The 17,363-nt window shown below is 34.1% G+C and overlaps 1 protein-coding gene and 1 non-coding gene across 4 annotated transcripts in view; one reads left to right on the top strand and one right to left on the bottom strand.

The window, feature by feature from the left end:
• Window positions 1–573: 573 nt before the first annotated feature.
• On the bottom strand, window positions 574–645 carry Trnaa-agc (transfer RNA alanine (anticodon AGC)). The gene has a single exon. It is a non-coding gene; the product is annotated as a tRNA-Ala (tRNA).
• Window positions 646–3,619: 2,974 nt separating this feature from the next.
• The window catches only part of Lin28b (lin-28 RNA binding posttranscriptional regulator B), a 111,891-nt gene continuing 98,147 nt past the window's right edge, over window positions 3,620–17,363 (top strand). For 2 of the 3 annotated variants that reach the window (XM_026389673.2, XM_026389672.2), the window contains exons 1-2: window positions 10,385–10,394; window positions 11,238–11,425. In XM_026389673.2, coding sequence (XP_026245458.1) covers window positions 10,385–10,394; window positions 11,238–11,425 — 198 coding nt within the window. Of the gene's footprint in view, window positions 3,654–10,384; window positions 10,395–11,237; window positions 11,426–17,363 lie in introns of those variants that run through there. The other variant, XM_077802197.1, reaches the window with a different exon arrangement.

The raw sequence follows: 17,363 nt of genomic DNA, 5'->3' as shown, positions 1-17,363 counted from the left end.
AAGTACATTGATAGTTGACATTCAGTAGACTTGTTTTTGTTATAAACTGCAAAGTGAGTGTACAGCAAATTATAGTGTATTTTACAACTACATTATTTTAGAAAATACTGGTAATAGAAACAAAGTTATCAACTATTTTTTAAGTGTTGAGAATTGTGATAATAAGTAATGAAAAGATTTTTGTTTTATTATGATTAATGTCTTTGTCAATCATTAAATTCTTTTCTGCTGCTGTAAAGTGACTTTTGCACTTTATTAATATTAGAAAAGTTAAGATGTAAATTAAATTCAAATAAAGTTTTGAGTATTATGTCCTGAAGTTGTATTTTATTTTTATTCCATCCCTTAATTCTCTGGGCGTAATAACTTGGCAGTTTTGAGTGAATACCATAAGGATCCATTACATTCAGTTACAAGTAGTGAATTTTAACAATGAATATTATATAAAATACGTGAATATTTTTATATATTTTAATTGGAAATATTAAATCTAAGAATGTATTAGAGGAGAATTATCAGGCAGTTCTATCCATTGAATCCATATGTATATTTTTAGTTTTTTTTTCTTTTTTTGTGTGGTACTGGGGATTAAACCCAGGGCCTCATACATGCTAGGCAAGTGCTCTACCACTGAGCTATACCCCATCCCCTCTATATTTAAAAGAAAGAAATTAGGAAATAAGGAAATACACATACACACACACATGATTTATAAATATATTGGAATAGTTAAATGATCAATTGCTCATCAAATTTTTTCTTAGGAAAAGATGACTTAAATTTTTTTGTGTGAGTGATATTGGCCAAATTATATTTTTATATTGTGTGTATGTACAAATATATAACAACAAATCTCTGTAAAACTGCACCAGTGTAAAAATGCACCAATGAAAAAATGCAGAAAGAGAAAAAGAATAGAGCCCCCCCCTCAAAAGCCATCTTAGTGTCAGCTCAAGTATAGAAATCATTGAGTCATTGATTTCATTTAAAAAAATATATATTGGGCTGGGGATGTGGCTCAAGCAGTAGCGCTCTCGCCTGGCATGCGTGCGGCCCGGGTTCGATCCTCAGCACCACATACCAACAAAGATGTTGTGTCCGACGAGAACTAAAAAATAAATATTAAAAATTCTCTCTGAAAAAAATAAAATATATATATAGAACACTAAGGAATGCTGGGGTTATAAGGAGCAAAGTGTACAACAGGCTCTGCCACCATAGAGCATGGAGTCAAGTTGGGAGAAAGAATGTTTTCATATGCTATTACAGTAAATTACAATACAATATTACATGCTAGAGGCATGGTACTCAGTATGGGAACAGTAAGAAAAAGAGCTCTAAGTGGAGAGCTAAATGATGAACAGGGAGGACCTAGTCCAGTGAAGGGGCAGAGAAATGTATTCCAGGATTTCACAGTTTTAATTAGATTTGGTTTCCTAATGAAAGCTGATGAACTACGTTATATGAAATATTTTCCCACAATTCTAATGTTAAGTAAAAACACCCACATGTAAACAGCTGTTCTGGAATATTCATACATTTAAAAATAATTTTTATTGTTACTTCAAAAAATAGTCATAAGAATATGAACATTTAATTTTAAATAAATTATATGACATTTACTTGTCTCATCCCTATCATGGTTGTTCAATTAATATTGGGTGGATGGATTGTAATATTCATATTTAAACCTAATTCTGCTTACCAACTCTTGTTTTTGAAAAAAATTCATTACTTATCATCAGTAAAATATGTGCCTCAAGAAGGAGTAGAAGGAATGAGTAGAGTGCCATGCTCGTGGGTAAATCTTCAGTATCACAAACCCAAACCAAAAAACAAAAAAACCAAAACGATGTCAGTGAAATACATAAATTGCTTGTGAAATAATTCTTATTTTACTTTTTCCTTTGAAAATGAGGTAATATTAAAACTATTAATAACTAAAAATATCTGATGGTAAGTTTGGATAGTGAAAAATCTGAACATCTTTACCATTCAAGTTGACTGGCTTTTTAAAATACCAAATACTCAAAACAGTTCTTGAGTTAAATAATATTTACCAGTTATCTTATGTTTATATGACTTTATTAAACCTATCATTTATGATAATTTGTTCAAATTAGTTGAAAAGTTTGTTATTAAAAACCTTGTGTGCTATTGTGTTTAAACATCTTTAAAGATATTGGTTTGAACTTTTCTATAAATACAAATAGATAGGATTAAGCATAGGCTGCAGACTATTAGAATAAAAAGGTAATAGGGTTTAGCTGAAATATTTATAACATTCTAAAACACACACATAAACTAGAAATACGGTCAAATGTAAAGGAATACTATTATAATATGTTTTAATAATGAAGTTTGTTAAAGTTAGGGTCTGTCATCTTGCGTCTTGGTTGTAAACACAGGATAACTGAAGGATTTAATGTACAGAGGTTCACATGCCTTTTGTTCACATTCTTTCTCTATTCTTTTCAAATCTTACTCAGTGGGATTGTCATCCTTTGTAAGAAGAATCTTGGGTCAACATTCAGTAGAACTCTTCACTTGGAAAAGCTTCCATTTCCTTGTGAGAAGAAAATTAGATTGCAACTTAAATAATTTGCACATAATAGTTTTTTTTTGGTGTGTGTGTGTGTGTGTGTGTGTGTGTGTGTATGAGTTTAATATAGTAGATGTGTCTAAAAGTTAAGGACAACCCTGTGTGGTAGCAGGTGAGTGGGTGCATGTTCAAACCAATGGGTTTTCCAAACCTTAATAATTCTGATCTAAGGATAAATATGATAATTCCATGGCAACCAGGAGTTTCCCTTTCAGTTGCTATTATTGGATGGTCTCTTTATTGCAAGTTTCACTTATTGTGCATTTGTTAATGGATATATTAGAAACACCAATACTTTTATTTTTAAATGAACACGTTTTGTTTTATAAAATCTGGGTTAATGTATATTAGATACCTTCAAATATACTTAGTGATTAAGTGTATTAAAGTTATTTTCTATCAAAAAGCATTTGAATGTAACAGAGATTCACTATCAATGGTATATAAACATAATTTGTTTCTGATGATTTAAATTCCAAAATATACCTGAGGAGAATAGTTTAGTTCATGAATAAACACATAATGTAGGTTAGGTAAATTTTAACTGTGGTTAAAAAATTATTGGAATTATTAAATTACAGCATAAAATTAACAATGTTACAATTACATTGTTTATGAAATTGTCATCTTTAACTCCATCTTAATAATCTTGTTTTAAACGTTTTTTTGAACCCATGTCTTTTAATACAAATAAATTGGGCTGGGGATGTGGCTCAAGTGGTAGCGCGCTCGCCTGGCATGCATGCTGCCCGGGTTCGATCCTCAGCACCACATACAAACAAAGATGTTGTGTTGGTCAGAAATAAAAGACAAGTTTATGCCAATTGGTTGTCTAATTTGCTAGGTGAGTTTTAAACTGTAAAAAAAAAAAAAAAAGTTTACAGGTCACTTCACAGAGTCAAAACTTGGACATTTTATTGCTTTCTAATGATCCATTAAGTTGAAGAAAAGGCAATTAAATAGGCAATTAATGTAGTACTGACTTGAGCTCTCTGATTTTAGGTTCTTCAGAAGACGATGAGGTCATTCAACCAGGTTTCATCAGCCCCAGGTTAGTCTGTTTTTTAAATTAAATATTTTACCCAACTGATGTTTTATGAAACCACTAGTGGTACATGAGAGAACTTGACAGGCCCTCTAGAATTTTCCACTTTGGCTTTCTGCCTTGGCAAGATGAGCATCATGTCCTACCAGACTCCATCCAGATCAGTCCATCTATAAAACTTGTATTACCACCATATAACTCCTTTTCCCCCTGATTTTAGCAGTATTGGAATTTATGATTCCCTTTTTTGAATTAAAGCTATATAATAACACTTAAATGCTTATGATAACGAATGAAAAGTATTTGTGGCTTATTCATTTTTGTAATTTCCAGTAGGCATTAATACATATCTGTTGAATTAAACTAAAAATAGAGACATGGTGTTGTTTCAAATAATTCACTGTAACATAAGTTGTACAATATAATATATTCAACTTTTATGAGAAAATTTCTGTAATCCAGGAAACACCATTTACAATGTTTTTCATGTACATATGACAAAGTTTGTTACTAATCCTATTGCAAAACTGAGTCTTTTTGAACTTTTTAACATTTTGATATATATTTTCACATATTATTGAAGTTAACATCACACTTTTCCAGAAAGTTTCATTTAATAATATTGTGTTACTAATTCTGCCCTGATGAATTTAATACTTTTTTGATTAGTAGTACTTTGAAAACACACCTGAGAGCTGATAAAGCAAAGTTTATGAGCATTCTAAAGTACAAATAAAATTATATTCTATTAAACTGAACAAATAAGGATTGTGAGTAACCAGAGGAAAGCTGTAAGGATCAGAAGATTTAGTGGAAAAAGCTGGGATAGGTACTGCCATTTGACAAGCACTACTTTTTTCTAGAATGAATCCTTTAACATGGAGATGATGCTCTTCTTTATGAAAAAGAAGAGTTGCAAAAGTTGCTACATTATTTTAATATACCAACTATTTTCCCCTTATTATTGATTGTGCATTTTCTCTAGGGGCAAATAGGGGGCAGTCCAGGGACATTTTTTTTTTCTTTTGGGAAATAGTGTTAACACCAATGTGTTAAGTGACTGCAATAAAGTTTCATGTCTGTGTTTCTTGTGATTAAAAGGGAGTTGGAGAGGAGAGGTACCAATTTTTTCAAAAGGAAAGTTATTTCTAAAGTTTACATTTTAATCTAAACCACTTTGAATATCAACTGGGTCCAATCTTATTTCATAGATGAGGCCCAGAAAAAATTGGTGACCAAGACCACAGGTTCATGAATGGGACCAGAACTCTGAATTCCAGTTTCTAACTGGTTGCTCTTTTCCCATAGATTTTCTTCCCACACAAACCTCCTTAAAACCCAAAATTTCTTCTCACTTTTCCCATCTTTTACTCCCCACTGTTCTTTTTCTCCCTATTTTTGTAATACCTGCCCTCTCCCTCCAAAATAAACAGTATAAATATTGAAATAATACCTGGGATACAGTCCATAGTCTTCTTTCAGTTATTTCTTTTGATGTGATAAAGTTTAAAAGAATAAATTGATTCAAGGCTTTAGGGAGAGTGAAAGAATTATATATTTGCATTATTTAAATTGTGGTTTTCTGGGGCTGGTGTTGTAGCTCAGTGGTAGAGACCTTGCCTTGTATGTGTGAGGCACTGGGTTTAATCATTAGCACCACATAATAAATAAAGATATTGTGTCCATTTACAACTAAAAAAAACATTAAAAAATAAATTGTAGTTTTCTTCACAAACTCTGAATATTTACTATAAGAAGATCTTTAAATTGCTGGGCATAGTGGTGGATGTCTGTAAGCCCACCTACTCTGGAGGCTGAGGCAGGAGGATCACAGTTCAGGGTCAATCTGGACAATTTAAGGAGACTGTCGCAAAAACCAATCATCCAAACAACCCTAAAAAATACATGTTCAAGTAGTATAGACCAAAAACAGTGCCTTTTATTTTTCAAATAAATCATAAAACTTTTTTTTGTGCTATTCTAAGCAAAGAAAGGCTTATTACTATGTGATTTAATAATATTAATTTAATGAAAATCATTTAAGCAAGTATTTGTTGAGTGTGCTTGGAAAATACTCAGAAGTAGTAATCATAAAATTTTATTTCTTTTCTATTTATTTAGAGAGAAGTGTGTTAATATAACAGTTGTTTTTGAAATTTCAACTTTTCCAAAGAGGTATTTTCTACAATAATGGTGGTCCTAAAATAATGCCCCTTTTCTGAAATGATTTTGTTGCTCTAAATATTTTGTTGAAACATAACTGACCAAAAAGAAGGAAGAGTTTATAAGTACTTGTTTTTTGTTTTTGTTTTGTTTTTTAAACAAAAAGGCACTTTGAGTGGCAAACTTAAAATTTAATCCTTACCTGTATCTCCACAATTTTGCTTAGTTATTCCTTGAGAAATGTGTTAAGAAGGCATTACAGAAAATTTTAAGATTTCCTGCAGCCATGAAAAATTCTAAAAGGAACAGTTGTATTAAGCCAGAGCTTGCTTGTCTTCAGATAGGAAAATTAAATGAAAACCTATTTCTGCTTCTGGAAACAAAAACAACGTGCCTGTATGTTCTGAGGAGCCTCTACCATAAGATTAACACGGGTAGTCGGTACTCCTTGTTTGATTCCATGTTTTTAATGTCAAGAAAGTAACTCCCAAGTGGTGTCCTGAAACGCAGTGGCTGGCTTCATCCTCCCCGACGTGTGGGTTGGCAGTTTGCAGCGGGAACGATGAAAACAGGACAGACAGGGTTCCCCAGAACCAACTAGCCAAGCGTCCAGCCCCTCCAGTCGGCTTTACCAGACCCTTAGAAGGTACCGCTTGGGGTGGTGATGTTTTCACGGCTTCCTGATAGGACGGGTAGGACTGCACTGGGGTCTGTTTGAAGACAGCTCCCTTTTAGGCACGGCCCGGTGGGGGCGGGGACAGGCATTTTCTTGGGTCCTCCTATTCTCCCTCTCCTCTTGACCTTACTTATCTTAAATTTAGTAGGTTCTGGCATCCTGTAAAGGACTCAAATCATAATGTATATGTGGAAACTGAGTAAAAATGCTAGATTGTGCCCGGTGTTTTTGCCATAGTTGTGAAAGCAAGGGTTTCTTTTGTTCTTGGGAACAAGATGACAAATGTAAAAGTCTCTTAATTAGTAAGACAACATCAGCCTTTTGAATGGCTGGAATTCTACAGAGGAGGTGGTGATATGATGACCAAAAGGAAAGATGACTGAATAGAGAAAGGTGAGAGGAAGTTACTGGGTAGGAGGTGGAAGGAAAGGGGAGATTTGCTGGCCAGGGACTTAGGGGACTCTGTTGCGAAGGGGGCGCGTGGAGGCGCGGGGACTACAACCGCGCAGGGGCTATGGACTGTGTCTTATTTGCCGGGAGGAGAGACCGGTAGATTCTGTAGTGCTGCAGACCCTCCTCCTAGTTTTAAGAACCAAGCATTGTTTGTGCTTTTATAGAAGTTATTCATTGCTTGTAGTTGAAAACAACCACGGTGGGCTCTGGCACCTTTTGGTTCCTTACATTGTACTGCGGGGCGTGGGGGGCGGGGGGGGGGCGGAGAGGGTGGGGAACCGGGGATGTTGTTAAGCTGGGAAGGCATGTACCTCCTTTTGAAATGGGGAAACTAAGATTGTGATGACCAACAGGCATGTGTTAAATTATCTCTGATTTTTCCCCCTTTATTGCGTTGACGATTCTTTGTAGCTACTTGAACTCATTTTAAAGACATTTTGAAAGAACTATGATAAATCAAGCTATAAAACATTTGGCTTTCTCAGGTATAAAACATGAGTTTTGAGTCAAACACAGGTCTTTCTGGGGCTAAAAACAAGTAGGAAATGAGAAAAGAATTAAAACCAGAAGACTTAAGGAAGGTGACAAATTGGAAAGCATTGTAAGAGACTCACAGGACTATTTTATATGAAAGAAACACTCTATGAGCTATAAGAGCTTATGGTCAGTTTATAAAAAGATCTTAGGCTCAAAAGATTTAGAGAGGGGGCAGAATTGGTGAGTGGGATTCTCGGTCTCCTGCTTTCCCTTTTCTCCCTTTTTAACTTCCTTTCCTCCTTCCTCTTTTTCCTTAAAACCTTCCCGTTCTCTCCCCCTTTCTTTAACCCACCCCAAGGTATGTAAATGCATTTGCCTTAAATTCTTTGTGAATGAATTTTAGAGTATTTCTCAGGGTTCCCAGTTGAAAAAGCCTTCTACACAACTTGAAAGGCTGATGTCCCTCTCAGGAAATGAATGAGTCGATAACCTCTGACATCAGTGACCAGTCCAGTGAACCCTACCTTAATTCCTCTAATACTGGAAGCCCCCAATCAGGCACAACTGTGTAACTATACCATCCAAATATGGTTAAGCCATGTTATCCCTCACTTTGCATCCGCATATTGATGTTTGAATTTTATTAAATTTAATAATAAATAGATTCAGAATCACTTGCATATTGTATTCCTGAGTTGTGAGTAAACTATGTTCTAATGAAAGAGATAAAATGTGATTTATCATGTCTTACAAAACTAAACTATATTGGCCTGTGAATTTTATAATTATTTTTACATAAATAATAGAACCTCACATCGGTTTACATTGAATATTTTCTCAGATTCTTCTCTATTGGTTTTTTTAAAGTAATTCTTTAAAATATAAAAACTTAGTTTCTATCTTGTTTTGCATGTAATATTTAGCCTTTAATACTATCATTAAAGTTACTCAAGTCAGTATAATAATTGTAGTAATCAATTTCTGCCATTAAAACAATGCCTAGTAAATGTTTTGTTAGGAAATAAATCTTCAAAGTGTGGAACTTTTGTTACACTTTCAAAATCATTTGGAATTTTATATTTTCCCCCTCCAAAATAGCTGGCACGTTATTCCCCTCAAAATAAATGAAAACAGAAAGCTTGTCCTCTTTCCTGAGAAACAAAAGAAACATAGGGAAAAAAAATCTTTCGAAATTGATCAGTTTTGATTGACACCTTTTATCAGAAACAGCTGAAAATAACTTCCATTTTTATATGCACCGATTTCTTTATATTTGAACTAATTAGTTTAAATTTATTTTTAGTTGTTTAATATGAGGAAGAGGTATTAATTAGTATATGTGGGGTTTTCAATATCTTTTCAAAATCCCAACATTTTATGTGTGAAACGCTGGAGAACATGGACTTGTTTGGAGATGGGGAGGGGGATGCGGGCATGGTGGGGGAGGGTGAACTTAGCTTTGCAGAAGGGAAGTGGTATCTGTGCTGTTAGTTTTTCCGTAAACTGCTTGTTTAAGAAATGGGGGGTGGGGTAGAAAAAGACTGGTGGGTCTTTTAATTTTTCAAAACAGGCTACATTTTATATTTTAAAGAAAGCAAAGCATTTCTTGTTAATCTGTAATATTTACTGTAGTTAGTATTCAATGGGGGGGGGGTGATGTTGTCAGCATCTCCTAATCAACAATCTCCTGAACCCATTTGAAAGGTTAAAAAGTAAGCATTTTCAAAGTGGGGGCCAGCGGGGAAGAGACGGGAAGAACCTAATCCGTTATTAAATTTTCATTTATTCGACTGTTGTGCCCGCTGGTAGTGGACATTTAAAATGTCATGGTCCAGTCAATATCATGAATTTACCTTTTCCTGGGTGTGCAGCTCTGTACCGACCCCTCAGTGCCCGCCACCCCCACCTTTTCTGCTCTGCGCTGCAGCCGCCTCTCCTGGCGGTTCCTCGCGGTTCTTCGGCACCTCCCCTGCCCAGCATTCCCCTCCCCCTCCACCCTACGTGGTCTTGCTCTTGGGGAACAATCGCCACTGATTGAGGTTCACTCTATGTTAGGCTGGAAAACTGGGCTGTTATTTAGGAAGTCATTAATCACATCTCCTCCCCCGGAAAGAGATGGCGGAGAAACCTGTGAAGTACAATTCCTTACCAACCCCCTCTAAAATTTCCCAAACTGATAAATCTAAACACAATTTGATTATATGAAAGGTGATAGTGATTCCCCCCCCCCCGTGAAACTTTAAATTATAAAAAAAATTTGAGACACAATTAGATAATTGTGTGCTTTTTTGGTATGTGTATATTACAATATGTAAAGTTTAATGGGGATGTAATTGGGTTTAATCTGTATTTTTATAAATTATATATTTTCCTCTAAGTGTTAAGTATGAAATTGGTCCTAAGCAGGTTTGCTATGAAGTAGCTGAATTTTAAGAGAAAAAAGTCATAACATCGGTTGCTTTATTTAAATGACTCCCTGGTATGAGATTATTTAGATAGGGCACGCGTGTGTACATATGATTTTTTCTAAATCGACGATTCACAAGGACCCTCCATTGTGTTTAAGTAGAAGCACAAAATCAGCACTCTGATTTATCGTAAAGAAGCGTCCCAAATTGTCTTTAAGATAACATGTTTGAGTTTTTCGTGTTCATTCATAAATTATTTTGATGTCAGCATAGATGAAATGGCGATTGGTTATCTCTTCCTCCTGCCGGCCCCTTAAGGATCCGAGGTGAAATTAGTAGCAAGAAAGCATGTAATTGACAAAGTCACGTGTGCTCAGGGGGCCAGAAACTGGAGAGAGACGAGAAAAAAAAAAAATCAAAAGAAGGAAAGCACATTAGACCATGCGAGCTAAATTTGTGAACGCACAAAATCAAGATGTTAGATTGATGCAGAAGATCACTCCGTTCCAAAGGGAAAGTTTTCATCTCACGAGTTTGGAGCAGAGGGCCCGTGGGGCAACATGGCCGAAGGTTAATTTTCTTTTCTATTGTTTTACTGTGAATTTCTTTCTTCTTTTCTCACCCCCACCCGCTTTCTCATCCTTCTTCGCCTGTCCCCCACTTCCCCCTTTACCCCAATACTGGGCATTACCTCCCCACCCCCTATCGCGCAATGGGGCTTTATGCAAACCTATTGTTATAGATCTCCAAAAATGTTTTGTACCGCCCACACTGATTCACAACTTGAAAAGCTTTCAGGGGGCTATTGTTTGAATTGTGTGAGTGTGATTAAGCGCAGTTTCAGTTGGTGAGCCCAAGAAAACTTTTATACACCTGCCCCCTCCCCCATTCCACCCCAACTTTAATTGAAAGTTATGGGGGGAGGGGAGTGCACATTGCGAATAACTGTGGATTCACTGCTGCCGCGTGTGCATTAACTAGTAGTTGTTACCATCTTCACAATTTCTCTTTCCTCCTCATACCGCCAGAGAAAATAGTTTATTTGAATTTTTTTTTTCTAAATGGGATCAGTGTTAAATCAGTATTATGCAAGTAAAGTCTCCCATGCTGTACTATATAATATGTGGCTGAAAAAAAAAAACGGGAGTTAAAAAAGTACACGTATGTACAGAAACGTGGAAGTTGCTATGATCGATAGAACAGTGTGGCTTCCTCCTCCCCTGCTTCCTTTTAACCTTTTCATTTAAAATATTTTCTGTAGATGAGAAAGGATTCCAGCTACTTACTTTTTTTTTTTTTTTTTCAGTCCGCTTCCCTCTCTCACCAACAGTCCCTCTCTCCCTTTTTCTATGAACACAGTATGGAAATACAGACTGATTTTTTTTTTTTTTTTTTTGTCCTGTTCCATCTCAGGCGGGGCAAGCAAAGGTGGTGGAGAAGAGCCCGGGAAGCTGCCAGAGCAGGCAGAGGAGGAATCCCAGGTTTTGCACGGAACTGGCCACTGTAAGTGGTTCAACGTGCGCATGGGATTTGGATTCATCTCCATGATAAACCGAGAGGGAAGCCCCTTGGATATTCCGGTGGATGTATTTGTACACCAAGTAAGCCAAATTTTCCCCCCTTTTCACCTTTTTCCATGCGGAGGAATTGATCTATAGTTATTTTAATAGATGTATGATAATGTGTTCTTAGATATATTGAAAAACACAAATCTTCTTTGAAATCACGTGGTAATCCAGTTTTTAGGGCACGTGTATGAGCTCCTTCCAGGATATCTTTTCCTAAACAGAAAATGAAATCTTTGATATTCGACTATTCGGACCCTGGTTGACGTTATTAGCATTTCCTTCTTTTCATTCGGCAGTGAAATTTCGTTCTTGTAGTTTCCGGTGTTATTGGTTACAACAGACTGGGTCGCCTTTGCCCATGAATGAGTGGAAAAATGAATGAAGAAACAGTGATCATTTTAAGGTTTAAAAACAAAAGCAACACATTTCTTTGTAATATGAAATGTATATGTTTTTATTTTAGACACCTAGTCACACAGTAGCTCTTCTATTTATCGTTGCCTGCCTTGAAATCAGTAAAACAAAATAGAACACTGTTGGGCTAGAATGGATTTGTAGAAATGCCAAAGAGAATTCTTGGTAGTTAAACATTTTAAGAAATGTACTCCCGGTAGGGAACTGGTGAAAGGTTACTGTCTCTTTAAGAGACTGAACTGGAAAAAAAAAAAAATGTGGCCAAAGGCGGCTCTAGATTGTGTGTTTAAAATGTCCTTGTCTGTTACTTGGGGTAAATTTCCACCTTTGCTTATATTCTATTGTAGTTTTTAAAGATGTTTAAGTACAAGGCAGAATGTCATTGCTTCCCATTCAAAACTTTGTCCGGGAAATAATAAATTAATACCACTTCCTCTTTCATTCCTATTAATTAATCTCTTTATAGAAAAAAAATTACAATTTGCAAGCCTATTTTTTTCCATCAAAAGAAGGTAAGGAAGTATAAATTCTCTAAAGTGAATTTGTAGTAAGAAATAGAGGCTTAGGACAAAAGAGGTTTATTTTGGCTTGACGTCTAAGTTAAAAAGAATTGAATGAATGGCTGTTAATACTACAGGTTGACTGACACAGATGAAATACTTAGTATCTCTACTTGAAAATGATATATTAATTTAATGCTGTGTTGTATGTTTCTGGAATTGGAAATATTTACACCCACCCTTGTAATAACATCTTTAAATTATGTGTATAAACAATAGGAACATATGAAACCATCCTGTTTTGCTCTGTTGTGCTATGGTGCTTGGCAGCTTCCTGACCTTGCTGTATGGTGTGTTTTCCTTTTCTTAAGGCCTGGTCATCATTATTGGCTGTTTACATGTGGAAGGATCAGCATAATTTGTGAATTGAAATAGGGTTTAAATGCATAAATAGGAGTCCACATGCAGGCTACTGAATTTTATGCCTTCTATTTTATATTGCAAAACGAAGATAAATTTTCTATTATCTTTTCCTCCTCCTTAGACTGAATGACTAAAATAATTGACAAATCCATTTTCTCTCAGGCTCTTGTTTCCCCCTTTGAACCTTCTTTAGATTGTTAAATTGTTCTTTACGATCTCATAAATTTGTTTTATAGATGAATGAAAAAATAGCACTTTTCTTCTTTGTCTGATGATATACCTTGTTATAATTTGGCTTTTAGCAAAAAATTCAAATATTAGACATTTTATTAATTAATGTTAATATTTAGAACTGTAAGACATCCAAATTTAAGCTATTTAATTGATATATGTTTATAAACATTCCTGTATCCATTGAATTAGAAAGATTATATTGCTGGTAAAGTTTTTTTTATATATAGCTAATAGTTTCCAGATTATAAACATTATTTTAAATATTTACTTGCATTAATTTTATGTTGCACATCATGTATATATGAAAAGACAATATTAAATGATACCTAGTTAAAGCAGTTCTTATTGAGATTTACATAAATTACATATAAGTTGTATGAATAATTGTTTTGAAGAAGGCAGGAATCCTACTGAGTTTAGCTAGGCAACAACAAGTAATAATTAGATGGTTATAAGTGGTCTGTATAGGTGTTATGTGAGTATCCCCTGAAGAATCAGATTGCAATTCAAGATCATTTTATACAATTTCTAAAAATGTTTTATTTTAGCCATAAATTTTACTATGCAAACGTTTTTGAAGACATCAGGTTTTATTCATGTTAGAGTTTTTCCATTGTGTCTATAATTTTGTTATACTATAATGTGCATCATAGACAATTAGAAAATTTAACTCAGTGTTCAGGTGGACCAATACCTATGCGCATTATTTAGGGCTGGGGATGTGGCTCAGTTGTTAAGTACCCCTGAGTTCAACCCCCAGTATCAAAATTTTCATTTTAAAAATAAAATAATATATAGTGTAGTTTTTTTGGTGGGTGCTCAGAAGTACATGTGTCATTCGGTAAGTATATTGAACACATTTTTTAATGGTATGTATTTGGGGAAATAAAAATGATTTTAGTATTATTTTTTAAAATAATACTTAAAAAATCATGCCAATATGTACCCAGGAAAAATATTGACTGCAAATAACTACATATTAAACCAATTTAGTTGCTATGAAATAAAAGTGTGTGTATTTTAAACTAGAGCTACAGATATATTGTTACTTAATTCTCTATAAAATTTGTTGGTATTAACATAATCAAACTTTCTGTAGTTCTGTAGTTGATGGTTGTAAATTCTGAAGTGGTAAAAACACATGCACAGGTGCTGCGCTTTCCCTGATGTTGATGAATGCAGTGAGATGGTGCTCTAGTAGTATAGTGACAATTGGTGGTTTAAAAATGACAGTTTTCATGTGATTTTCTGAAGTTCACTTGTGAATTAAAATCGTATTTTATGGCTGGAAAATGAATGTATATATTCGGAAACCATTTTAAGTAATAGTGAAACGTTAATAGAATTTAATAATGAACATTAGTTTTAAAAACTGACATAAATATGTAAGCACTATATTTATACATTTTGTCACACTTCACTGTTTTTGAGGTATGTGATAAAATATTTAACTGAAATTTGAAAATATTGATGGTGATTCAGTTTGTAAAAAAATGAAGTTTTAGGAATGTCTCAAGAATCCAGTGCAAAATCCAGAGATTTATCTCAGTGGAAGTAAGATTTGGCTCATGATTAATATAGATCTTTAAGTCTTGGTTCTTAATAAGATGATTTCATCAATTATTTTATAAGTGTCAGTAATGCTCCTAACAGTTTCCTTATATTAATAAATTAAAAAGTGTATGCTTAAATTGCCTGGAAAAGGTCATTAGAAGTTTTTTGGAATATAAATATTCATTAGGACTTAAATATTTGATAGCACTTTAGAATCATATGGTAATTAATATTAGATATTTGGAAAAGGGAATGTTGCACAGTACTACCTGTTGATGTTTGTTGTCATGTAAGTTTTTCTTTACAACATCTTGATACCTAAGAAAACATGATCACTTGAATTTCATTCTTCTGGAGAAATATAGAATCCATTCTTATTGAGCTCTCCTCAGCCTATTTGCAGATGAATGCTTTCTTCAAATATTGGGTTTATATATGTATTTGTAATTCTTCGCCACCAAATAAAATACCAATTCTTTTAATGAAGCATATTTCATTTATTTAATAATTTATGCAGTAAGTTTTCCCAAAGATAGTAATTTCAAAATGACTGTAATGAAATTACTCTTAACAGTAGTCTTTTATATATATATGAGTTTGGTTTTTAAATCATCCCTTACTTTTCAGGTATAGGTATTCTTATGTACTTTATATCTGATTTATATTTTCTTCTTTAAAATGCCCAGCTTACAGAGATTTTGTTTTAATTTCCTTTTATTACTTGGCTTAGAAAGCACCTCAGGGAGTAATGGCTAGAAGAAATCATATATAATAAGTTTAAAGTAGTATTAACAGTGTCAGACTATGCAAATATTTGAAGATAAGTAATATAAATATATGAAAATTTTAAATGTTACAACACAGTTGATTTAGCATAGTTCATGTCAGGGGTACTCTACTACTGAGCTACAACCTAACCCTTATTTATTTATTTATTGAGATAGCAGCTGGCTAAATTTAGCCCAAACTGGCTTCAAACTTGTGGTTCTCCTCTCTCAGCTCCCTAGTAGTTTAAATTATAAGCATGAGCCTCAGTGCCCAGCTTCATGTCTGTGCATTTTTAATATTAATTATATAATTTATAAAGATAAATTTAGTCCAGTATATTCATGTTTGAAGGCTTTTCATAATATTTCTAATCAGTTAGTCATACTTACTTTTTTAAAAAAATATTTTTGTTGTAGATGGACACAATACCTTTATTTTATTTATTTATTTTTATGTGGTACTGAGGATGGAACCCAGTACTTTACAGGTGCTAGGCAAGTGCTCTGCCACTGAGCTACAACCTCGGGCCCCATGTTTATTTTTGTGATAATTTAGCATGAAGACCTTTTATATGCAGAATATATGACTGTTACTCTCAGGACTATTTAAAATGGCAATTTTATCTTTTTTTTTTTTTTTTTTTAACCTCTTTCTGGGCTGCTAATTGAAACTGGGTCCTTAGGCATGTTAACTAAATTTCACTACAAAACTATAGCCCCAGAACCAAATGCCAATTTTATAATATATTTATACAAAAATAAATCTTGAAAACTTAATATGATCATAAACATTCATAGCTCATTTTTATAACTAAAAATTTATAACTAGTTATGTATTTTAATATTCTGAAGATGGTTTCTATCTACAAAAATTTTAAGATGTTTTTCCTAGTTGATAATTTCAGAAGAATCTCAAATTCTTTACAGATGTTTAACCATAGCATCAATTTAAGAGGCATTTACATTAACATTTTGGAAGACTTTCCTCTTTTATTTGGTAACACTTCCCTTTTGATTTTAAAGTGAGGATTCATTTTCCAGATTCTTTTTGTGTATTTATATTTAAAAATATGCTCCTATTCAATTTAATCTTGAAGTGTGAATTTTAGTTTTTTTTTTTTTTTTGGGGGGGGGAGTGGGTACCAGGGATTGAACTCAGGGAAACTCGACCACTGAGTCACATCCCCAGCCCTCTTTGTATTTTTATTTAGAGACAGGGTCTCACTGAGTGGCTTAGCACCTTGCTTTTGGTGAGGCTGTATTTGAACTCTCAATCCTCCTGTCTCAGCCTTCTGAACTGCTGGGATTACAGATGAATTTAAATTTTTAAGACATAGTTATTGCTTTACTTTTAAAGTATTTTTGCTTACTTTTTTTTTGGGGGGGGGGTCTTGGGAATGAACCCAGATCCTAAGTATCTATTCAATGACTGAACCATATCCTTAACTCTTTCACTTATTTATTTATTTTTTTATTTCTTTTCACTTATTTATTTACTTTTTTCAAGAGTAGTTTTAGGGTCACAGCAAAATTAGGAGAAGGTACAGAGATTTTCCCTTATGCCTCCTGCACCTATATATGCAGTCTCCCATCATGTACCGGAATAGTATATTTGTAAAAGCTGATGAACCTACTTTGACTCCTCATTATCCCCTAAAGTCTATACTTGACATTAGAATTAGCTCTTGGTATCCTACACTTGTTACTCATTTTTGATTATTTTTATTTTGTTTTTGGGTACTGGGTATTGAACTCAGGGGTGGTTTAACGCTGAGCTATATTCATAGCCCTATCTTTTTTTAAGTGTTTATTTGCTAAGTTGCTGGGGGACTTTAAATTGCTGAAGCTGGCCTGGAGCTTACTATCCTCCTGCCTCAGCCTCCTATGTCTCCAGGATTACTGGGGGTACCACTTTAATTCATTGTCTTCTCCCTCTCTCTTTAAAGACAATTGACTACAAATGAAGGCAATACATCAAGGAATTGGTTTTTAAATAGATAGTTAAGTGACATATCACTTACAAGCATTTAGTATTCTTTAACCTATCTAATTTACTTTAGAGTTTTGGGCTTTCGTGAA

This window comes from Urocitellus parryii, chromosome 8, assembly GCF_045843805.1.
Source record: "Urocitellus parryii isolate mUroPar1 chromosome 8, mUroPar1.hap1, whole genome shotgun sequence".
Taxonomy (NCBI): Eukaryota; Metazoa; Chordata; class Mammalia; order Rodentia; family Sciuridae; genus Urocitellus; species Urocitellus parryii.
Note: the sequence above shows the minus strand (reverse complement) of the source record. Positions and strands in the feature narration are given on the sequence as shown.